At 40.0% G+C, this 26,044-nt stretch overlaps 1 protein-coding gene across 17 annotated transcripts in view; it reads right to left on the bottom strand.

Moving 5' to 3' along the window:
- Positions 1-26,044, bottom strand: part of FTCDNL1 (formiminotransferase cyclodeaminase N-terminal like) — a 118,662-nt gene that overhangs the window by 67,196 nt on the left and 25,422 nt on the right. For 8 of the 17 annotated variants that reach the window (XM_086347146.1, XM_086347188.1, XM_086347157.1 and 5 more), the window contains 2 exons: positions 20,099-20,284; positions 9,448-10,381 (listed from right to left, as the gene is read on the bottom strand). The exons of 2 other annotated variants lie outside the window; for them this stretch is intronic. In XM_086347146.1, coding sequence (XP_086203272.1) covers positions 10,071-10,381; positions 20,099-20,284 — 497 coding nt within the window. In that variant the 3' untranslated portion in view covers positions 9,448-10,070. Of the gene's footprint in view, positions 1-7,351; positions 9,420-9,447; positions 10,382-12,747; positions 12,856-16,801; positions 20,313-26,044 lie in introns of those variants that run through there. 7 more of the 17 variants (XM_086347225.1, XM_086347234.1, XR_015144418.1 and 4 more) reach the window with 5 other exon arrangements.

Raw genomic sequence — 26,044 nt, 5'->3', positions numbered from 1 at the left:
GTCTGCATTTGGAGTCACTTTCCTGTGCGCCTTCATGAAGAATTTCAGTGCCTCCACCCTGTTTCTGCAGTCTCATACATACACTGAGCCAGACTTTCTGTTCCCTGGAAGTTCCACATGGTTCCTTCCCTTAAACGTACCTCCTCGGTGTAACTTAACTTCATGCAACAAAACCTCAAGTCTGTTGATGAATGATTAAACCTTCTATGCTTAAGAGCTGACTAGTTCTGACATTCTCAGTGCTCTGAATTCAGTTATTTGGACATTAATTCATTTGACAAAGATTTTCTCACGCCAGGCACTGGTATTACCAAGGTGAATGAAATAGTCTCAAAGAGCTCACAGTCTAGCGAGGAAAACATCCTTGCAAACAAAATTAATAACAGAGGAGTTAAATATGCCAGCCAAGGTATACAAAGTTTTCAGAGGGGACTTCCGAATTGGGGAAACACTACAGTTTCTGCTGGGTTATGGTTTACCCAAATCCACAGAGCAATTTTAGATTTAATTTCTTAGGAAACACGTGGATGCTTTGAAGGCATCTGAGACATTTCCCTTGCTTCCTTGAGAGTGAAGTGTGGTCCTCCCTACCCAGCCCTTCCCCTTAATTCCAGCACGTGGGTGGGTGGCAGAGGGAGATCCGAAGGGGACTGCTCTGAGGCTGACTTGCAGACAAAGAACTGAAGACTCTGCCCCTTGGCTCTCCCAAACCACTTGGTGACAAGACAACAATAAAGGAGGAATAATGCTAACAATCATAGGGTTTTGCTTACACATTAACAACCAACTATTGCCCTCAACCATACATGATCCCACAGTCAAATAAGTCAGTAGCTGTGGAAGCTGCGAAAACCACAACTTAAAGGCTGAAAGACCCACATTGTACCAATGGTGTTTCCTTAAAAACAGACGACATCCTAGTCAGTAGCAAGTGCTGAAAACACAAAGAATGACTGAAAGAGAGGAGGGATGGGCGTGTGAGCAAGCAAAGAGATGTTTGCAAGAGTTGAGAAGAAATCCTGACACACCAACCTGACCCCCTCCCCACAAAATCACTGGGTCTCCTTTCAGCCCAAGGCCCCCTCCTGCCTGGGGAATCTGGCCTCATTCCAATGGCAGTGCCCTCGTGTGCTGCATTGAAAATAAAACAAAGGATGCCATTCATCATATTTTTCAACAACTGGTTTCTTTTCTTAGTTTGGAAGAAAAACTTGGCAATCATAAAGCTCGGTTTTTTATTTTTATATATTTTTTTCTTACTGTCAAAATAAACTGAAAAAGAAAAAAAAATGCCCAATGTTAAGAAAAGAAAAATACACAAAACCCTTCAGAGCTTAGTCGGCCACACACTGCCATTCGGCTGACACCAAAGCGTGGAATGCAACACTCTTAAGTTCTCCCAACCCAAAGGGCTGGCTGCCTTCTGCTTCTGTAAGATGTGGCTACTTAGGGAAATTCACATAGGCTCCCAGTGTTAACTGTGCTGCATATTTACTTTAATCAAAGTGACATTTCCCAGATGGTGTTATCCAGAAAACCTCGTTTGAAATGAGGAGTATAAGAGAACTCAGTTGTACATTCCAGGGAAAATTGGATACAGGTGTTCCCCCATTTTAAGAAGCCTCAGTTTACAAAACCATAAGACGATGAAACAGATACATGTATGGCATGTGGCCAGCACCCTTACCCACTTAGAACCGGGTACCTGGTACCTAGAATGGGAACCAGGCAGCCATATGAAGGTGAGAATGAAGAAATGATAACATCACACCTTTACCGAATGTACCACACACACCCTGGTGTTAACTCGGAGCCTAACATTTTGTGGTTCCCAGACCCCACCACCACCTCCACTCGGGGTGGGGAAGAGGACAGGTGAGAAAGAAAATGTCTGAAGCAAGAAGCCACTCAAAGGTATCTCCAAAAATTAGTGGACCAAAAGGATCTCAATGGACATGAGTTTGAGCAAGCTCTGGGAGTTGGTGATGGACAGGGAAGCCTGGTGCGCTGCAGTCCATGGGGTCACAAAGAGTAGGGCACGACTGAGTGACTGAACTGAACTGAAAGGGTTATACTGATTATACATGCCAAGACCCTATGCTGCAAATGAAATAGAAGGTTTCCTCCATGGAAAGCAAAGCATAATAATGACATTTACTTTAGTATTTAAACTATTGTGATGTGGGTTCTGAAAGAAACAGCAGGCATTATGCAGCCTATATCCTAACCCGAGGGTCTTAGAAGATGTTTCAAAGGAAATGACTCATTGCTCCAGAAACTAGAGAGCAATGGGTAAAAATCACAAACTTGAAAAAGGACAAACCTAAATGGGAATCTGGTCTTGCAACTTATCAACTGTATGACCTCAAGGAAGTCACTTAACCTCTCTGAGCCTCAGTTTTTTGTTTTTACTCAACTTAGGCATTTCTGGTGCTGCACATCAGAGGACGTATTCATTTGTGACAAGCCTCTGGCCCTGTTTTGAGTGTCACAACTGTGGCTGAGCCATCACAGTTGGGGAGGGTGGGGGCGGTAATCCTGGAAGCCATTTCCCTACTGGGAGAGTTGGCAGTAACTTAACTATGAATGGAAGTGACTATGAACCACATACATGTATCACACTAAATCCTAATTATCCCCAACCCAGCCTCCCTTTAACTTCGTCCAAGTGCCCATGGCCACTCCCAGAACCAGCTACATAATCTGTGGGGCCCAGTGCAATGAAAACTTATTCAGAATTTCAATGACAACAGAACACTAAAACACGCAGAGCACCCTGGGCTACTGCGCAGGCTGGAAGCCCATGAAGCTGAGCTGGCTGCTCCAGTATCACCTGTTACGAGGAGACGTTTCAAGAAGTATTATTAGGAAGAGACAGCAGTTTCAATAAACTGTGACTAAAGATCTTATGTTTGCAAGTTTTACAAAATCATACAAGCCCATGAGTTTATGACCAGGGCCTGTCCCAGGCCTCACAAGGGCTTCACACAAGCGCAGGCACTTGCAGTTTAGATTTCATTCGCACAGTGGTATATTTGCCCTGCTAAAACACAGTAGGTGCTCAATAAATAAGTGGGAATGAAGCCTTACCCTCAGAGACTGTACAGTCTAGCCAGCAAGCCAAACAAGAGATCAATAAAGCCCTGCTACAACCCAGCATGTCAAGTCCGAAAAACTGAATTGTATGAAGTGTGGGGACATGAATTCAAAGTAGAAAAAACAAAAGACTCTACAGGAGTTCTGGGGTGCTGGCTGCACAATTCAGATTCACCCTGGTCCTAGCTGCAGTTTTGGCACCATCTGGTGGCAGTTTTCCTCCCTGATTTAAATATCGATGGGGACCACCCTGGGCTTCCCTGACAGCTCAGCTGGTAAAGAATCTGCCTGCAACGCAGGAGAGCCAGGTTCAATCCCTGGGTCGGGAAGATCCCCTGGAAGAGGGCATGACAACCCACTCCAGTATTCTTGCCTGGAGAATCCCCATGGGCAGAGGAGCCTGGCAGGGTGCAGTCCATGGGGTCACAAAGAGCTGGACACGACCACGACTAAGCAAAGCACAGCACAGCACAGTGTGGATCACCCTGGGTCCTATGGCCATCTTGGCTCTTTCAGGACAGTGGGAAGATTTCAGGAATCTCCCCATTAACTGTGGCAAGTTTTGTGGCTCAAGCCATGGAAATTCATCTGGAAAAAACCTGGGAATAGGGAGATTCATCCTCTACCTCCTCAGTTGGTGAGGCAGGGATGTACTTAGCAGCAGCACTGGATCAGTCCTACAGAGGAGGCGAAGCCGGTCTAGGGAAGGAAACAGTGAAACTAGATGTTGATGGATCTTCCAGGAGGAGGAAGGAATAAATGGGCAAGAACTCCATATACCATAATTGTGTAAAACACAGATCTGAAAGAAATTTTAAATGAGAAAAGAGTACAGAGGCACTGGAGAGCAGTCTAAGTTCTAGAAGTTTCAGGATTTTGAGGTGGGCCATCCTATGAAACTGCCATGGAAGGGGAAGTTCAACCAACTGGATATACAGTTTCTGAAACTAGAGACAAAAGCTGGCCAGGCCTAGGACGGAGAGGCCTGAAGTCCTGACGATGTGGGTCCCCTGCACTGTTTAGGGTTAGAGCGGTGGTATAAACCTGTAGAACAGGTATTATGGTGGGAGGAGGCTCCTGACTGACTCGATGGGCTAAAAAGAACTTTGGGGATTTTATTTCTTTACAGTCCTCTACTCCAAAGGGTTGTTAGGGAAAACCACATAATGGTCCTTGACACTTAGTTGGAATTCAGTGAAAGATAGCACAATTAACCATGTGAAAAGAGTTCACTGAAGACTTCTTTCCTGCATCTTGCTCTTTCATCTTGCTTTTATCCTTATGAAATAGTGGAGTGGATATGCAGGAAGCTGAACTATTAAACACAATTTTAGGGTAGACAGAGAGTTAAAAGTGAAGTCCCTCAGTCGTGTCCAACTCTTTGCAACCCCATGGACTGTAGCCTACCAGGCTCCTCTGTCCATGGGATTTTCCAGGCGAGAGTACTGGAGTGGGTTTCCGTTTCCTTCTCCAGGAGATCTTCCCAACCCAGGGATCGAACCCGGGTCTCATAAAAATTCTTTATACTTACTAGAAACAATATAGTTTTATAACAATAGGTCATTTCTAGACTACATAAATCATAGTGATTACTTTCTCCAGAGAGTTGGTTTCATGAAAACAGAGAAGAAGTTAGGAAATGGTGACTAGTTGCATATGGGGTTTCCTAAGAAAAAGTCAGTAGGATGGTGCAGAGAAGATTTGAGAAAGATGTTTGACTAGGCGCCTACCACCAGCTAAAAACCATCATCTACCTGGCAGGTGAAGGAAAGGAAAGACATGCCCTATTAAAAGATTGAAAAGACTTTAATTCTTTAAATAATATTAGTCTACATTTTTAATGGTGCAATAAGCTACTATAAGAAAGACATTCACTGGAAAACTCCATCCAGTGATTTACCATATTTCCTATCCTTACCCCAATTCAATACCTGGCTTCCCAATTCAATACCTGGCTTCCCATTAGCCGAAAGAAAAGCAAGACCTTCAGAGGAAACACAGAATGTGACAACAAGAAAACGATGAAATTCAGAGACTACAATGCGAATGAGAAGGCGAGTAATCATCAACAAGCTGTTTTCATCAGGAACTACAGATCCACACTGAGTATCTTCTGCCTTCTCCTTTCCTTCCATTTGGTCTGTTGATAGTTTGTTTCTGACAAGATCCAGTCAGGAAGACGGAAATCACACTAAGTATTTCAAAAGAAATAACACTGAAATTTTGGGGAACAGTTGTTGGAGAACTAAAAGAGCTAAGAGAGAACCTGGTACCAGAGACCTAAGGAACTGCAGAAAGCAGCAGGCCCTGAGGCTGGAGGAACATGGGAGGAGGCGGTGTACTTGGAGCCTAGAGGCTTAGAGAGGCCTTGCAGACGAGCTGGGGCTCAGCCACTGCTGGAACTTCTGAGGGGCCTGATGAGGCCAGTTCCGAAAGTACCAAGAAAAAAAGCTAGAGCCTGGAACCAAGAGCCATTGTATCAGGTCAAGAGCCACTGCTGTGGTGGGGCTGCCAGAAACCGCAAGGAAGCAGCAAGAGCAAGCCCCTATGCTTCTGTAGCCCTGCGGCCTCACGTCTGGCTCCAGGGAACCAGCTAGCAAAGAAAGGCGGTGTGCAGGGTCCTGGCAGCATAAGCAGTACAGGGAATGGTCAGTGTGGGCTGAGAGACAACAGCTGAACCGTACACACACCACGCATTTAAAAAGAGAAACTCATCGCATAGTTAGGTCTCTGATGCATATCTTAACTCACAGTAAACTAATTTGCCCCAAAATACTGCAAATAGGGCAAAAGAAGTGACAGAGTAATCCAACATCAGGCTGAGTTCAACCAGAGCTATGCTCACCAGGACCTTTCCGTGTACCTTAGGGGAGCACTCTCAGAGACTGCTGTTAGTGTCCTAAACGTTCTTACCTATGAAAAATGGGCTCCTGCGAAGCCATGTGCGGGCCTGCTTAAAACAATAAGCTTTTCTAACCCCCAAGCGCGACATACTCCGGGAGCATGGTCTGGATGCTTATCAAACAAGTTCCTGAGCCATTCTCTGAAGTTTCTGGGCAAGTACAAACAACAGAGTCAAATAAATGCCTTTTAAAAGCGAGGCAGTGGAGCACGTACCCTGTCAGTGGGATCCTCATATCCCCACAAAGTAAACAGTAACATGAGAATATTTATACTAAACAAAACTGTATATCAAGCCTGCTTTGGCTCAGCCAGAGGGAATGATAAATTCCTTGCAGATCTCTCATAGAGTGGTCCTTTGTGGTCCACGGACACCACTTCCAAGACAGTACAAACCAATTACAGAGCAAGGCTTTTCATTATGCTGAGGAATGAAAATATCACCCCCCATTTTGCTTTATTTTACAGTTATGTTTCACTTAGCCCGCCCCTCCCCCTTATGTTAAAGACATTTTAACATCGTGGAGTTAAGCCCAAATTCAGGATGGAAACAAATGATATTGCCCCTCACCAGCACCAACAAAATCCCTTATCACCCTCGTAGACTAGCTTTTCGCTTTCCTATCCCTCTTCTAACAAACTAAAAGTTGAAGTGGAAACTGGGGTAGAGGAAAAACACTGAAGAGTTAATAAAACATAAACTCTATTTGTCTACATCAATTCTGTCCCGTTTACAACAGGCACAAGTCATGGGCAAAGTCATCTGGCAGGATACGGCAGTTAAACAAGCTATGAAGCCACATTCCATACAGTGTACACTTTAAGGTCCAGTGGACAAGATACTGCAGAACATTAGCACAAAGTGTTGGTCTGCTTGTAATAGAGCAATGTGAGGAAAAGTTAATATGAATTAGGGTATTTGTTAGTTTGTGTATCTGTAGTTTGGTCAGATTTTCTCAACCCAGTTTGATAATGCTTATCATTATAGATCCAACCGAGCTGCTTCTGTCAGCTTATACATAGAAAGAGCTGATGATACCACATCTGTCCCTATGATAAACCTTCAGCAACTTACAACTGTTTCAGATTTTCTAGAGAAACATGGTGGAGCAAGAAAGAAAGGGAAGACAGAAAGACAATAGAAAAAACAGGGAAATTACAATATGAACAAGAGGTAAGGAGTAAAATTGTCCTGGTTTTGAAAATTATTTGTAACAAAAATAGTAAATTATTGTTTTAAATGGATAGCTGTATCATAGGCCAAATTTAATTAACTCTATTTTAAACCAATGAACTAAGCCTCAAATGTAGTACTTGAGTTTATCATAATAGATGAAAAAGGGAAAAACAGGTCTTACATGTTTGTATACTTTAATGGATATTACAAATTTGACAAAATTTTATTTATGAAGTGTGGGGTTAGTGAAATTATCTTATTCAGATTTTTTTTTGTTTTAAACTTTTATGAAATTAATATATAATTTTCAATAATTAATTGTAAAATACACATAACATTTACCATATTTAAGTGTGTAGTTCAGTGGCATTAAGTATTTATATTACTGTACAATCATCACTACTATCCATCTCCAGAATTTTGCTTTTTTTTGCCTTCAAGAACTGAAACTCTATACACCCATTAAAAAGATGTTTGGTTGTAAATAAGCCTTGCTCAAAACCAGCAGTCTGGACTACAGTGATATGAATCTGGAGAGGTTAAGAAGGGAAATGGCTTATGAATCAACTGCTACTATATCCCCAAATGACACAGTGACATCCTGTGTTTTTACTCTCAATCACCTGCTTAATCAAAGTGTTAGTCGCTCAGTCATGTCCAACTCTGTGCGACCCTATGGTGTGTGGCCCGCCAGGTTCCTTTGTCCATGGAATTCTCCAGGCACAAGTACTGGAGTGGGTAGCCATTCCCTGCTCTAGGGAATCTTCCCAACCCAGGGATCAGTCCTGGTCTCCTGCATTGTGGGTGGACTCTTTACCATCTGAGCCACCAGGGAAGTCCCACCTACTTAATGGTGATGACCAAAACTGAAGCAAAGCTCCAGGTGAGATCTGGAAAGAGTGCTGATATTTCATTTTTACATTACAGCCTACAAAGTACTTCCATTTAATTCCCCAGAACACAATCTGGGTGGAAACTCTTTTCCCTATTTTACAGGTAATTAAACTATAGCTCCATGAAAGATAACAAGGGCCAGAACCCAAGCCAGAATCTGCTGTCCAGTGTTTGTCCTATTAGGCCACATGGCCTCTGCCAAAGCAAGAGAAAAGCAAGGCATGACTACTTCACAGCTCTCCCAGATCCCCTGGGTCTAACTGGAGAGCATCTCCTCTTTTCACCACAGCAACTACACTTCCTTGCATCTGAAAACCACACGTGGTTATTACTCCATCTTTGTTGTATTTATATTGACAGCAAAAAGAAAACACCCAAAAAGTATAATTCTGAAATAAAATTAATGCAATTGCAGTCAAGGGTCAAATGTAAGTCAAAAAAGTATGTTAGGATACAGACTCCCCTGGTGGTCCACTGGTTTTAGAATCTGCCTTCCAATGCAGGGGATGTGGTTTTGATCTCTAGTTGGGGAACTAAGCCCATGAGCTGAAATAGGAAAAGCCCACATGCTGCAACTAGAGAAAGCCTATGCACCGCAAGAAAGAGCCCCGCACCACAACTGAAGACCTAGTGCAGCCAATATGTAGATGGGATAGATTACCAGATCCTATGGGCTTCCCAGGTGGCTCAGTGATAAAGAATTTGCCTGCCAATGCAGGAGACACAAGACACCTGGGTTTGATCCTTGGGTCAGGAAGATCCCCTGGAGGAGGAAATAGCAACCCACTCCAGTATTACTGCCTCTAGAATCCCATGGACAGAGGTGTGTGGTGGGCTAGAGTCCCTTGGGTCTCAAAGAATTGGACACAACTGAAAATGCATGCATGCACTGGATCCTATAAAAAGACTGAGTTCAACCTCTTTTATTTTTAATTAATTAAATTCACATTATGTGCTCTTATTAGCCAAAACCACAATTTATTTGCTAAACAAAATCTATGGAAAAATTTATTTCATTGTGTTTTATAGATAGAAAAACGCCTTGTACTAAAAAACATAAGCACTAAGGATTTACATAAAATTGCCAGAATTAGCAAGTGGCTTCTTTTAGTTCAAAAAGAGGCAACATATTTTGATTTCTTTCAAATAAAACTCTTCCACCAATACCCTCCACTTCACTCAAGAGTAATAAATTCCCTAAACCTTCAGACTTCCATTTAAATTCCAAAAAGGATCAATATAATCCCTTGAAGTCATGCCCAACACCGCCATTCCACATCCCCACATAAACATAAAAAAATTAGACAAATCTGGCTTTTGGAATTATCTCCAGAATGAACAGTAGGTCATCCTAAACAAGACAAGAAAGAACAAAAGAACATGATTAGTCTTTTATTTGGTAATTTTAGTTTATAATTCTCCCCATTTAGTTACTTAGTACTTGATTTTTAAAAGTGCACATTAAAAAAAAATGATTACTCAGAAAATGAGAGTTGAATACAGGACTTTGGAATAAAGAGCTCAGGAACACCAAATAAACAGAGTCTGTTTTTAGTTTAGTTCATGATAATCAAAGATGATTCTGTAACTATGGCCATTTTATCCAGCGCATTCAGGGAGGCTTCTAGTACACCCAAGTGCATGAACTTGATACAGAGGAAGATTTCACAAAGTTTCAGTGATGACTAGAAATATCATAAGGCAATTACAATCTATAAACACCTGTTGCTGTCGTTGGACAGAGAAGGCTTCTAGTTTTCCAATTCACACCTGGAACCAAGCTCTTGGATCTTCTCCTTGTCTTCACAGGCCAATAAGAAAAGTTCACAATGCCTGATATTTTTTTCTTACAATTTCAATGAAACCTTAGATTGGATCACATGAAAACACCTTCACATATTTTCCAGAACTCCCCAATACTTTCTCTTATTGCATATTCAGCACAGCTCTTGCATTCTTGGGGTGTAAATCCAATTAATGCTCTCCCTATCATACCAATTCCTCAATCACTTGCCAATTTTTTAACTTGAGCTTCTATGTAATGAGGAGATATATAATAAAAATGGTCCCCAAGGACACTGTAAGCCATGTATTGAGAGCCTTCGGAGGTTTCTGTAACTTCTTGATCTTCAAAACTCTCTACATTGCAAGCTATCTCAATTTTCCCTTCATGAGGAAAAGCCATCGTTTGGACGCCCTTCAGTCCATTCACATTCGAGCCCCGAATGGCACTAGCAATTTCTTTTCCCAGAGCCAAGTCTTGAGAATCTATGGTAACATTGCAGTTCATCACATATGGGCTAGCGCCGATGCCTGAATCATTAGAAAAGCATGTTAGTCAAGCAAAGTAAAGCCTCATCTTGAAGATTCTATTCTTTACCCAATTCTCTTCTATTCTATTAACTTTACTTGATTTTATTTTAAAATAATACACAGAAATACTCCTCATTATCAACTCAAGAATTTTCTAAAGGTCATACATATTTTTTACCAACAGAGTTATCTGAGCTATAAGTAGATATTTTTATCTACTCTAAATGTATCTGGATGTTTACTCTAGAATGACTAAGAAAAGCTCAGACTTTTGAAAATATCAGCAGATATTTCAAAAGGCACGTTTGAAAATTAAATACCAATAGCAGTAAAATGTATTGGCCTTCCATTCATTTCCAAGGCCATCTCCGCAGGGGCTGGAATTCAGTGCCAGGTCTATGGGTCTGGGAGACAGGAATAAATCACACTCTGTATTCATCTCTTCCTCCCCAAACACAGACCTGTCATCACTGAGCTAGGTTAAGATCAGATTCAAATGAACCTCAACAGTCTTGGCTAGTAAAGGAGGTCACTAAAAAGTGACAAACAGTCTTGGAATTGGGAAGGACAAAGGGACTCTTGTGTCTCATGATGATGTGGGTTTGGCAGGGCAGGGTCTGGGGCACTATGTATACCTTCTTGGTATGACCAGTTGGAGGCATCTCTTTCTTCCATCCTCGGCTTCCCAAGGGACTAGGACTGTCATTGCTATTCCAGAGCCCAGTTACTCTAGAGCATGTTTTACCCTGCCTTGGGGATGATGCAGCTCATATGACATAAATATCCCTGCTCTAATTATAGTTTACATTATAAGATGGACAACTTGGTTAAATTAGCATTGGTATAAAAAGCTTAGGTTTGCAGTTTCCTCATTGTGGGGCAACTTCACATTTCTAAAAGCAAAGTTGACTAGGGATTGATGAAGGATAAAAGGCTGACCTCATCTTCAGCATAAGACAATTTTTTAGCTACTATTTCAACATCATTTTACTGTCATTGCTTTTTCTTACTACTTTCAAACTTATTGCTCACGATGTCAGTATCCAACGAGAGATCCTGTTGAATTCACTCTCCCCTTGACAGCCGTGGTTTGGGGGCTTTGCTGCCTAGCCTGGGTACTCTCATACTAATAGACGCTTTACAGAAAATCAGCACACGGAAACCACATTTCATCTTTTTCCCACACATGTACATAATGAAACATTTCAACTCCCGAGGCTGGGCCTCTTTCTACTGGGAATTCTGCAGAAATGAATCAAATTACAGTATTTCTCCATAATGCTGATTTCATAAAAATTAAATTTCCTAACAGTCAATACATATCTCTCTCAACCTCATACACCAATCACTTACTCTAAATATCTTTGAGAATTATATCAGTTTTAACATTTCACAGAGTACAACTGGAAATTTTTTTTTTGTCAGTGCTAATGTCATTCATTAATCGAAAGCATCCAAGCATAGTCTCTCTCTCCTCTACCCCTGAACAGGTAGTGTTACAAACAATCCCATTTCCTCGTATCTGATACACATACCCTATTCTGACTCAAGAAGTGGCCTCACCTTTATCACCATTCAAACAAATAGCTAGATCATGCTCAGAGTTTGCTGAAAAGTATGTGTGTGTGTATATAAAAGTATACATATATAGAGTTTCATATGGGGGGGGGAGCTTATACTAAGTACTATTCAAAATATCTATTGGGTCTATTGTGCTCTGCTATTCCAGAACTTTGATATGCCTAGCCAACGTTCAGATATTTATATGTAATTTATCAGCTTGGGGGAGCAAGTCACTTTCAAGGCAAGTTCATTCATATGGACCCAGGGCCTCCTGACAATATGGTAGCATGGACCATTTGATCCTTAAATACATGGGACAGGACTTCCTCTAAATCCTCTAGTAGATTGCAAGGCACCTTTTATCCCCATGTGCCCAATAACTGTCCCTTTTGTCACCGAGTTTCTAAAATTGATCATTCTTGCTAATAAATGAATTCATTACCTAAGATAAAAGGTAATGTAAACAATAGTTTACCTAAGATAAATTATTAAATGCATAAGAAATTTAGATGTTAAGTCCAGAACACAAGAGTGTCACAAAGAATTCACTTGTCCCAACAATGACTTAATCAATTAAAACTCTACTTAAAAAATTCCTTCAAAAGCATACTTTAAAATTAATTATTTCTTAGAAAAATAAAATTAAACATAAGAAGTAACTTTTATATTCTCTTTTGAATAAAGTAAGAGTAATCACTTATATACAGAATGATACTTCCTGGTGTATGTCCTTGTTACATGTATTTTAAATTCTTCTATTAAGCTTTAGCTATACAATAGTTGATTTTGTTTTACCACTATACCTTATTCAAGCAGTGAATAAACAGAGACAAGTCAATGAAGCTGAGAAGTTTCTGGTCTAAGCAGGAAGTAGTTTTCACCCTGAGGGGTTATAAGGCCATGATCCATTTCTGCCTTAGGAAAAAGAAAGAAAGGAAGGAAAAAAAGACAAGAAGAAAGGAAGGAAGAAAAGAAGAAAGAAGGAAGGAAAAAGAGAGAAACTGTTTTCTGTCCAAATGCACACGTTTCTAATTCTTCCATTTAATCCTTCCCAAGTCCAACACCAATATGGTGATCCAATTCTAATCAATCAAATTCTGCATTTAAATCCAGAAGTCCCACTGACCTTATTTAAGATGCTGAATTTGACTTTTTATGCTAATTTAAACTTAGTAAAAATTTTTTAAATAAAGGAGGCAATTAATCCCAGCAAATCGTATTTCTAGTTAAATGTCATATAATTAAAGTAATTCCATTTTTTGCTCTAAAATTAGAAACCTGATGTGAAAGTTTGTTTCTCAGTTTGCGGTTTCGCTCGGCTCCTGCCTCCCGCAGATTGGCACTCGGCTGCTCTGGCGGCAGCATGAATCTCACTGCAAAGCTGAAATTCCAATTTTATTCCAAAGCAACTGTCACAACGCCCTGAAGCAAGCTAAAAACAAGGAAAAAAATCTTTGGTATGATTTCACTTTCCATGTGTTCTTTAATGAAAAATTTATCATTCTAAATATTGGTGTTTACTCCTAGTTAAATACTTTTTTTTAATCAAAAAGAAACTGAGATTCAGTTGCTATTATTTCACAGGGAAATATAACAGGCCTGATGTTTTCCTGACAATTCTGTTATTTTCCTGTGTGGAAACACTGTATTCATCATATACTGTACGGCTGGTGATTCAGATATTGTAGAGACCTTATGGTGAACTGATATAGATGTAAACTCTTTATGCCAGATTGTTTAAGCATAAAAAAAACAAATGCACTTAATTAACATCTGATGTGTAGTTTTTACAAACACAAATGCAATATTTGTGTTTGAGCACTGGCAGTAATGACTGTGAACTATGCTATTAATGTCTGGTTTAAAGATGCTTGTGGTAGGACCACGTCTGGAATAACACAAATAAAAAACTGCATTCAGACAAAACAATAGTGAAGAGCCCGTTAGAAAAAATGGAAAAGCAGCACTCAGAAAAAACATTTTTTTTCCCTTTAGATCAAAATTATTCTCAAAAATTGTTCCAGGCACCATCACCTTCAATCAATTAATGGTGAAAAGATTCTCAATATTTTCCTCCAACAGAAAAGGTTTTGTTTTAGGGGGTCAGAAGTTTGCTAAGAGATGTATTTAAAAGTTCTCTTTATTATATTAAGCTCTTCTTTGATGGCTTAGCTTTAAAAGATGCGTGAGGAGGGAACCGAGGTAGTGTTTTGGAGTATATGGCATTTTTATGTCTGAAGAGAGAACTTCAAATTTATAGATTGCATTACAGTTTGAATAAATAAAGAGATTCTCATGAACTAATGTGTGGCTCTCTTATTAAATATGTTTTTACTGAAACCTGCTGAGTGCCAGGAACCATGCAGGTTACTGGGTGTAAAAACACGAAGGTTAAACAAAGATAAAACCTAGCCTGTGGGCCTTGCTTCAGAGTAACAAACAGAGCAAGACGACAGACTTGGAACTCAGGTTCAAAAATATAAACAGCTGTTATTACACTGAAAGCAATTAGTCATCATTACATATTGGTATTTTACATTTTTTAGAACATGTATTAAAGAGAAACCACAGCTGAAACAGGACATTTGATGACTAAAGCCATAAAAATCAAACATAATTGCTAAGTCCGATACTCCCATGGCGGGAAGAACGCAGGCCTCTTGTGCATGTGGCCAAATCCACAGAAGAGAAAGCTAAGTGACACTGCGCGGCACGGGGCTGGGAATGGCTCCCCAGGGGTCTGAGTTCAAGTTCCACTTCTTCAGGAACACTGCCTCTGCTCAGCTGTCTTTCTGCAAAATAGCTGTGACATTTTCCCACTCTGTGAGGAACCGTAAGCCTCAATTTCTCAACTCTGAATCTTTCAGAGTAACAGCAATTCAGAGACGAAATCACAGGGGTAGATACATGTTAACATCATCATGGAATGAAGCCAGCCCAGGTGAAAGCAACCTCAGGCACTTGACTTCCCTGCTCCCAGGTTTTCTACAGAAAAGTGCCTTTCTCTAGCTCATGCAGAGACATAGTCCTTCATGTTTCAATTACGGGTGACACACTTAATTACACATTGAGACTTTCATCTTCCATCATCCAAATAGATTTACAAGCAAACATAGAAAATTACAGATATAGGCTCCTGAAAACAGGACTCATTCCCAGGCTAGAAATTACTTTTCAAAGACTAGGTAAAATTTGGGGTATGCAGTAAATGGCATTATTCAATGTCAAGAAAAGTGCCTGATGCAGCAGCTTCTCATTTACAGAGAGAAAGAAGTAAGCAGGGGCAGCTCTCAGTAACCCACTGAAATAACTAAACAGAAGTCCCTGATTCCAAGATGTGCCAGTTACCTCCATCTATAATTCCTACGGCATCATGTGAAACTACAGTTCAAAGAATTGTCCCTCATTTTTAAACAATAATGCATATATGCAGGCCAGTCATACAATATACCAGCCAGCAGTGTTTAAATTATCCCATAAATGTTTAGGGTTTTAAAATATATATGTATAAAGTATTTATTTATAGATCTAAAAGTATCAACTATTACTGCTTTGTCCTTATTTATGTTCCTCATGAGCCGGCCAACTACAAACTTTTAAAAGGAATTTGGTTTAAAAGATTTTGTGTGTTTGGCACTGACTCTGGGTGTTAATCATTTCTGAGGTCACTTTTTTCTCTTCTGTTTATAATATTCTCAAGGAACTTCAAAACAGAAACCTGTTCCCTTATAGATTCTGCTTCCTTTCGGGTACTGTATAGATTAATTTGTCATTGGAAAGTTAACTGTAAGTGTTCAGTTCATAGCACCAATCATTTCTATTTAAATTTTTTAGGAAAAGAAATAAACATAGCAACAATGTGTTGAAGCTTTTCTGTTTTGATGGGAAGAGCGGAAAATTATGTTGAGAAACACTGATGTAAATAAAGAATGTTAGAAAAATATATAAAGCCATTAAATTTAAAAATAAGGAGGGAAATTGCCACAGTTGTGAACTCAGCTTGTTGAAAAATTAGATGAATAATATTTCTATCCTAGTGACAGAGGTGCTAGAAATTCTACTGCAATAGATATTTCTTTTAAAAATGAAACCATTTTACTCCTTCTTACATATGAATTTCTTAACGGATAACTTGGGCAAGTAAGGTAACCTAAAATTTCAGTGGATCATGTGACTTAAACTCGAATTACAATCTTGTTCATGAAACCATTTATCTATACTCTATGTTCCTCTCTGAAACATTTTAATTTTCTATTAGAATCTGCTTTGAGCCTATTAAATGAGTCCCTCAAGGAGTAATGGTCTACCTAAACTTGGCAACTTATAATTTTCATGTCTTTTGCACAAACTAAAGAGTCTACCACTTGAAAGGAGATATTAGCAAAAAAGACATATGGGGGGAAAGTTGTGCTGCTTTTCCTTTCTTATTTGACTCTTTTGTCAGCAATATGAATGAATGCACTGAAATCCAGCTTCTGCAGACCTGATAAACCTCAATAATTTCCCTTTATGAAAGATGATGGAAATAATAACAAGATCAATTTGAAGAAATAGTGAAAATAAGTTGGAAGCTTTAAGAATTTCCTTTCCTTACAAACATATAAGATAAATAAAATAAATAGGTGCATATATATTTTACAATATTGAAATTACACTACACAGCTTTATATCCTTTGGCCTTGACCCTGGATGTTCCTTCTGCCTGAGTCTCCTGTCCACATTTCCACATGGCCAACTGCCTCTCTCCTAGTCTTTACTCCAGTGCTGCCTTCACAATGAGGCCTACTTTGGTTTATCCCATCTGAAAACCATAGTTTACTCCCATTCCGGGCACATGATGTCCATTGCCCTGTCTGATTTTTTTTTTTTTTTTGGCTGTAGCATTTATTTCCTAGGGACTTCCCCCATGGCTCAGCAGAAAAGAATCCACCTGCCAATGCAGGAGACCTGGGTTCAATCCCTGCGTAGGGAAGATCCCCTGGAGAAGGAAACAGCAACCCACTCCAGTATTCTTGCCTGGAAAATTTCATAGACAGAGGAACCTGGTGGGCTTACAGTCCATGGGGTCACAAAAGAGTAGGACATGATTTAGTGATTAAACAACAACACTTGTTTTCTAACATATCATATAATTAATTATTTATTAAGCTTGTAATTTTCTGTTTCTCTTTTCACTCTCTTCACCTATTCCCCACTGGAATATAAATTCTTTGAAGGCAAATAAATTCTATTTTCCCATTGATAATAGTCCCTGGCACATTTAGGTACCTAATAAATATTCGTTGTGTTAATTAATAAACTAAAAATTCTCTCTACATTGTACTGTATTTTCCACTTGTCTAAAAATTCCTCCAAACCTTCACACTTAATTGCTTGCATAATGGTCTCTCACCAAGGTATTCCATAGTTTATTTAATCACTCTCAAATTCTTAACATTTATATTATTTCCAGTATTTATTATTATAAATAGTTCTTTGATAAACATACTGGTACATAAGTATATGTACCTTTTATTGCTTCCTCAGGAATAAATCTATTTACTTAAGATAAATCTAGAATTAGAATTTCTGCAAAGCAGTTACATATATTTTTAGAGCTTTTGATACACATCACCAACTCACTTCCAAAAAGTTTTTACCAATTGATAGTAATTTATACCATTAGTTGCAGGAGAGCCTCTAACTGCATCTTTACCAGATGTCAAATATTACCTTTAAAATACCATCTTTAAACATTTCTGTGTCAATCTTGGCATTTTAAAGTAAACTTAGGATTTTCAGATGTTGATCAAATTCTCCATGTAAATCACAGATCTCCATGTGGAGTAAAAAATAGAGAAGGAATCAAAATCCCCAATGGGTTGTCCATTCCAAACAAACAATGTAAAATAGGTGAGATTATCAGACAATCATTAGGTGAGATGGGGGGATCACTGTTCACTTTGGTTTAAACAGTTACAAACTCAGTCTGTTCTTAGAAGATTGAACATGATTAGTGATAACATGAACATTTAGTTTTTAACTCAGATACGCTTTTCAGAGCAGGTTAAAGTTCTTCCCAAACACCAACCCATTCAGCCCCACAACACTGCAGAAATGAGAGTTAAGTTTTCCTAGGGACTGTCTATGCTATGCTATGCTATGCTATGCTATGCTGTGCTATGCTAAGTCACTTCAGTCGTGTCCGACTCTGTGCGACCCCATAGATGGCAGCCAACCAGGCTCCCCCGTCCCTGGGATTCTCCAGGTAAGAACACCGGAGTGGGCTGCCATTCCCTTCTCCAATGCGTGAAAGTGAAAAGTGAAAGTGAAGTCGCTCAGTCGTGTCCGACTCTTAGTGATCCCATGGACTGCAGCCTACCAGGCTCCTCCGTCCATGGGATTTTCCAGGCAAGAGTACTGGAGTGGGGTGCCACTGCCTTCTCCGAGGGACTGTCTAACCCAGCACTAAATGCTGTTCTTCTGTTCTCTAGTACTAGGATTCCTGCTTCTAATTCCCATCCTCTAACTGTAATCTCAGTCACCCGGCACTGTGCTGACTAGGTTTGTGGAATAATCCTTTCAGTTTTCAGTGAGGCTCAAATTAGAAACCAGGAAATAGCTTTCTGAAAAGTTAGTCACAAACTTACACTTCTCCGTTTGTGAGACAAATCGTGGGAAAATATGTGAGGTTCAAATTGGCAGGGAGCAATCAGCTTCTTCTTTTTTTTCCACAAGTAAAGACTAAAACACATTTATAATCACTTTTTAGATAAATCTTTTCTCTAAAAGGAAGGAAAAAATGGTCCCTTGGTACCACGTTTGGCACTTAATAGTCATCCTTTCAACTTTAGTCTCATGAGGGAAAAATAATTAATATGGCCATTTTAAAGATATGGGAACTGAGGCTTATTGAGCTAAGGAACATTCTGAAGTCACATGGCCAATGAAGAGCAAGGTCAGGATTTGAGCATAGCCTCAAAGCCTGCACTCTGAGAGTCTCTGGTAGCTCAGATGGTAAAGAATCAGCCTGTAATGCAGGAGACCCAGGTTCACTCTCTGAGTCAGGAAGATCCCCTAGACAAGGAAATGGCAACTAGTATTCTTGCCTGGAGAATTCCATAGACAGAGGAACCTGGTGTGCTGCAGTCCATGGGGTGGTCACAAAGATGGGACACGACTGAGCGACTTTCACTTTCAAAGCCTACACTCTTTTCATTGTACTGCTCTAGCTGATGATGTCATTGGTTTGAGAGCAGAATTCTGCACCAGGGATTAGCAACCAAAAGCCTATGTGTAACTGTGCCTTGAGGAAATGTGTTTCTTAAGGTTGCCCACCTCTTGCTTCTTGGGACCTAGTATTTTAGTAACAGCTAAGATATTAACTATCAAAATGTGGCCTAACATGGTTTAACTAGTGATCCCTACAGAAGATATTAGGGGATAAAAAAATCAAAACTCAAATAAATGGACCTGGGATGGTGAAGTGCAGCGAGTGAGACAAGAATCAAGACTCAAATAAATGGCCCTAGGATAGTGAAGTGCAGCAAATGGGGATGGAGTTTTTGATAGGGTGCCATTGCCTTTTCTGAAGATATGCTCTAAGCAAGGTGTGGGCAAGAGTAGCAGAGAGAGACAAGAGTGGATAAGATCCAGGGCAAGGGAGAATACTGCTCCCTGTGTTTGTTCTCTCTGTTCTAGAGCCCGCAGTGTAGAAAAGCCTCTCTCCAGGGTGCCTCCACCACAGACTGTCAGGTGTAAGCATCAACCTGGACACTCTGGATGTACTGAAAGCCTTTCTCACCAGCTAAAAGTAAGCTACACCCACATCCTGAGCCGCCAGGTGTCTCCAGATACAACCTCATGCCTGGCCAACAGGACCCATCATCCCAGTGATAACCATTCTCATCATCAGTGCAGCCACTGATGAGCAGGGCTCATTGCCTATCATGAACATCCCTCTTGGGGGCTCTTATCGAGTATCTGATGAGGGCTTCCAGCCTCCCTGAGTGGCTCATGAAGGCGTAAGTAGAAAGAGCTGAGAGGAGAACTTCAAGCAAGTCAAGAAAGCTCCAGCTGTAACCCTCCTGCATTACATGGGAGAGACCAAATGACGGCAACCTCAGGATTCTCAAGTTTAAAAACCAAAGCGGAAAAAAAATCCAGACTGCGAACCCGTCAAACCACATCTTCTGGCAGGTGCAGCTCCCAGGTCAGATTTAAGAGTGCTGAAATCCCTTCTGGTGAACCAGCCCAGCTGCTTCCTTCTCTGGACAAGCGGGCGCTTCTCGGGCAGGTCAGCCTCACCAAAGAGAAACACACTGCAGCCAGGAACACTGAGGACCAGATTCTCAGCAAGGCCTATGGGCAGCGGGAAATTTTAACAAGACTAAATTAAAGTCAGTACTGCTGAAAGAAAACAAAGCACAGAATTTTCTTATTGTGGTAAAATACACTTAACACAAAATTTACCATTTTAACCATTTCTAGGTGTACAGTTTGGTCACATTAAGTGCATTCCCATCACTGTTATAATCATCATGACTAAAGGGTATATAATTCACACAAATTTTAAAACTCAAAGTTTGAGCATAATTAACTTTTCCTTGGTTAGTCTCAAAATAACATTTATGTACAAGGCTTCCCTGGTGGCTCAGATGGTAAAGAATCTGTCTGCAATGTGGGAGACCTGGGTTCAATCCCTGGGTCAGGAAGATCCCCTGAAAAAGGGCAAAGGAAGATCCCCTAGAGAAGGAAATGGCAACCCTCTCCGGTATTCTTGCCTGGAGAATTCCATGGACAGAGGGGCCGGTATGCTACAGTCCATGGGGTCACAAAGAGTGGAACACCACTGAGCAACACTTTACACTTTAAAGGAGGCCAGAATTTCTAAGCCATTACAAATCTAATTCCAAAGGGAAAATTTATCACCAAGATGAATGAAATCAGTACCTTCGATTTTTGAACAATTTTATAACAGCTCCAGAATGTGTATACTGTTAGGAGAAAGAAAAATTTAAGAATACAAGGGCCAAATCTACACTGTCCAATATGGCAACTCCTAGCTACACATGCCATTACATTTTAATTAATTAAAATGCAGTAAGTTGTTTTTCAGTTGCAGTAGCCACATTTCAAGTGCTCAGTAACCACACGTGGTCTCCCTATTGGACAGCATAGATACAGAACATTGCCATCATCATAGAAAGTCCTTCTGGATAGCAGCACTGGGACAGATATTCTGTAAGAAGCCTAGTATCTAAATACAATTTTATGGAGGCTACTCTGAATATCAATGTTTTTTTACCTTCTTCTTCCACTTTTACATCTAGATTCTGTCTCTGACCTTATCTTCTCAAGGCAGATTACAGAATTGCTTTCCTGTCTTTTTCTAGAGAATTGCTTCAAGGAACTGCTGTTTTCATGTCACTAAGTATAGTTCCCAATAAGCAAGGATAGAGATAACATAATTTATTTTCCCGATGTTTTATTTTAGGTATTTTATTGTAGGTATTTAGGGAGTTTGGTGGAGAAGGCAATGGCACCCCACTCCAGTACTCTTGCCTGGAAAATCCCATGGATGGAGGAGCCCGGAAGGCTGCAGTCCATGGGGTCGCTGAGGGTCAGACAGGACTGAGCGCCTTCACCTTCACTTTTCACTTTCATGCATTGGAGAAGGAAATGGCAACCCACTCCAGTGTTCTTGCCTGGAGAATCCCAGGGATGGGGGAGCCTGGGGGGCTGCCGTCTATGGGGTCGCACAGAGTCGGACACGACTGAAGTGACTTAGCAGGGAGTTTGGATGCTGGCCTGGGAGGGCAAGAGTGTGGGCCTCCTTGATTTAGAGGTGCATCATGGGACATCCAAGGCTGAGACGGAGCCTTTAGCCACAATAAGCATAGGAAACCTCAAACTGCAATTCTGAAGTCTGGTATTTGTTTCTTTATAATGTAGACTGCCACGTTGATTGGGAGGGGTGAAATGTGGAGGACATTAAAAAAAGATTTTGTACCTCTGGGTCGTACAAAATCTACGGAAATGTTCTTTCTTCCTCTGAGTCAGGTAGAGACTCCAGCATTAGAAACCCATGATATTGTTGACACCACAAAGCCAGGAAAATCTCCCAAATTTACTAAGTGATCTCTGCTTCTTTAACACTACTTTAAGATACTAATGGATCACAAGTTTCTGCGGGGGTGGTTGGGGCCAGATGCCAGGGACACAAACAATCAACAGAGCTTTAGAAATTGCAGGAAAATCTTTAGGCAGTTACCTAAACACTCCCCTCAAATCTGGAATGGCAGAGAGCTGGGGTGGCAGAAGAAAGGGAAAGTGGTTTAGAAGAGCTAGTTAAGACAACTTAACATCTGAGTACTCTCTAAATTATTCCCATCACTGATATTTGGTCCAACCGTAATTTACAGTGACTCATACTTTGGCTGTTGCAGGAGCCTAAAGCACAAACTGTGATGGGAAAGCCTCTCCCAAGTAGAGACAATGTGACCTGTCTCCTGGCTTGGCCCAGCTTCTGACCTAGACAGGCCAGAGCCTCCATTTGGAGTTACAGCTCTGGAGTACTGTATAAGCGTACAAAGCCCATGGTGCTGTAAAGGAGGAGTCTTGAAGCTGGTTCCTGAAGAGCAAAGCAAGGGACAAAGACAGTTGCAGTAGCAGTTGACAGGGTTGAGGGCAGGGGTACATAGTAGAAATAGCACAAGCTTTTGAGGCCAGAAGATACTGGTTTGAATACCATCTCTGTTCCTTAATAGCTGTTTGAGATCCTGAGCAATTTGGTTTTTTTTTTTTTTTGCCGTCTCTGAGCTTCAAGTTCTTTATCTATAAGATGAAAAAATTTTTAAAAAAATCTTCCTCTAACGCACCAAATCCTTATCTAGAAGTCTGGTGATTAAAAAGAATAAAAATAAGCATTTACCTTCCCTTTCCTATATAAACTGTATTTCAGTGTAGCCAGATAGCCTGAACTGATGAGGGAAAGATTTTTTAACTTAGAAAGAAACTCTTAACTAATAAATGTGGAAGAAAGCATTAGAAGATCACTATTTTGGATCTCCTATGAAAATAACTGTTTCAGGGCAAAGATCATCAATGGATGAAACCCTCCTGAAAAGTCAATTACGAACAAGGTAGTTCATCTTTACATCACTAGATGTGAGATAATCAGAAACTATGGCTTCCTCACAGAATACATACAAAGCTCACAGCCTACCTCTGAATAACTTTTGCCAAAAAACAAAAACAAAAAACCGTTCAAGCCAATCAAACCTCTGGGGCTAACCTAAAGTTTGTAGGAAAAGAAAGGGATAAAGATACAAATTACATGACACCACCAGGAAGCAAACAGATCCAGAATGTGGGAATTCCATAGGACAAGTGACCCAGTTTCTGCAACCAGTGAATCAGAAGGAAAAAAGTGGGGGTGGGGGGTGCATGCAGGGAACTGGATTCTATCAAAGGAGACAGGGATACAACAATCACCTCTCTGTGTGAATCATGTATAGATCCAGATTCAGACAAGCCAATCACAGAAAGACATTTGTTTGGATTACATACTGGATATTAGATGGTACCAAAAAAACGATCATTTTGATGGATGTGATAATGGCATTGTGGTGATATAAAAATATGTCCACATTGCTTAGATATTTTAAATAAGCCAGGGTGAAAGAATATGACTTCTGAAACCTGCTTTAAAAAATATTTAATAAAAGTAAAAGAAAAAAGAGGGAGACAAAAAGAGAGGAAAGGGAAAAAAATAAAGGAAGTAAAGAAACAAGAAAGAAAAGAAGCTATCCCATAGAATGGATAGAGAGATTAAGATTAGATAAACTAAGAAAAGCATCGATTGAACACAATGCTGGGTGCACAGTGCCCAGCACACACTGCTTCTTTTCCCCTCTGCAAGCCTACCCCACTGTTCTGAATTCTGAACATTCCGAATACCTTCCTGTACTGTTATGTCCCTACTTACTCGAAATTCTCACATATTTAAACAGCACTCCTCTGCGGTTATCTCTTCTACAGCAATTCATGATGGAAAGAATCAAACTTAATTTTTATTCTTATAATGAAATTTTATTCTTATAAATTCTTAATTTATATTCTTATAATTCTAATAATGAATAAGACATTTCATTATTCTCATGCAATGAAAGACAACCAAAGCCAAAATAATATTTAGCATTAGAGATAGTACACTATACTCTTCATACTCAAGGAAGTAACTTCTATGTTTCTAATGACTGTAACCCAAAGGCCCATGGAAGGTTAAGTATTTGTAATGTCGCTGAAGAGTAAATTAGATTGTCTGAATTTCAGAGAAATGTCTCAAATTTGGTCAGAAGAATACTTGCTAGCAAGGCATTTTACTTGTTATATGAACTGCATTTTAAAAAAGGGTTTTAATTTTATCATTTTTATTTTCACAATTAGTCTATGTAAAAATTATCCCCTGTACTATAATTACAAATGCTCACATCATGCAAACAAACAGGCCTGTTAAAGAAGATAAAATTATTGAATCTTTAAGCTCAAGTCTCACAGTTTTTAGGTAAGTGGCATTGTTTAAAGGAATAGTTCTGTGTGCATTTCCTGTAAATCGGTTGTTCCCCCAATAGTGGAATCAGGCATTTCCAGAGCAGGGACTTTCCACATTTTCAATGAGTCCCAAGAAACCAGAACTTCTGAACTTATCCCTGCTTTGTCATTGCACTCCCCCCGTCCTCCACTGATTTAATTTCTTCCTCTCATGTTCATATAGTGGGCTTCCTGGCTGCACAGACGGTAAAAAAAAAAAAAAAAAAAATCCATCTGCAATGCAGGAAACCTGGATTTGATCCTTGGGTCGGGAAGATCCCCTGGAGAAGGAAATGGCAACCCACTCCAGTATTCTTGCCTGGAGAATACATGTAGTACAGCTTTTATTGAGAGAACATCAAATCTAATCTACTTGTATTATATAGTTAATCGTGGACTTTTTTCCTCTATCTAGGTTTCAAACTCCCTAAACAATCAACACTTGTTAAGTTGAATGAATTGAATTTGGTTCCTAAGCACTTTGCAGATGTTGGACTCTGCAAACCTGAAATGGCAGCATCCATTCCAAACCTACACGTGGAAGTAAGGGGTCGCTATGCTAACAAAAATGAGAACAGGGTTTAAGACCAGCAGGCATCCGATGCATCCCCAGTGAGAAACCATGTGATCAGTTTTCCATCACCGGCATCATGTTTTATGAGCTGTCTTCCAGCCCCCAGCTGTCAGAGCCACCTGCAGCTGTGGGCTACCTGAGACAGACAGTAACGTCAGAGAGGAAACATCTGAATCACCTTGTACCAACAGAGTATGATGTCATCCTGCTGGCTTGAAACAGATAAAGCAAAACTGCAGCTTCCTAAATTGTTCTTTATTAAAAGACCAGTATTTCCTAGTTTCTCTGCCATTCTTGACAACTTTTCCCTACCACTGTTATTTGTATTTCTGATCTTTCCATTTTCACTAGTCATATTCTAAAAAGGCTGATTTAATGACAGTATTTTAAAACATAATGCAACCTTTACGGTTAGCTGATCTTCTGTACTTGAAAATGATTTTTAGTCATTTCTACACATGTATAACTATCATTTACAGCCTTACCTCTAGAGACTTCTATTAGTTTGGTTATTCCTCTTTGCAAAAGGAGGATCAGCACAATGAGACAGGAACTTCATATCCCTAACACAAATGTTTATTTCTGAGCCTGTAATGGACTTAACTATGGCTGAAATGTGGTATTTTATTGAGAATGTACAATATTTAAGACAGTATTTAAGAATCCATCTTATAAAATGCATTCACCTGCCTTACACTAACACATACTTCATGTCTACAAAAGTATCTGATTATTCTTTCTCTTTCTGCTTTTGTTTATTTCAGGAGCATTTCAGGACTACTGATGTAAATGGAGTTAAGATTTAACTGTTAAACAGAAACTGCATTTCAGAAGCTCAAAGAACATAACTGATATGCTTGGTTTTGTTACATTTTTGATGGCAGTCAAAATGCACAGCTAGGAAAAACCTCAAGCCTGTCATTCCCTTTCCACTAGGAATAGATAAATTCTAT

This window comes from Bos grunniens, chromosome 2, assembly GCF_055505025.1.
Source record: "Bos grunniens cultivar Pamir isolate PY7600 chromosome 2, Bosgru_T2T1.0, whole genome shotgun sequence".
Taxonomy (NCBI): Eukaryota; Metazoa; Chordata; class Mammalia; order Artiodactyla; family Bovidae; genus Bos; species Bos grunniens.
The sequence above is the reverse complement of the archived record's forward strand: the minus strand, read 5'-3'. Positions and strand labels throughout refer to the sequence as shown.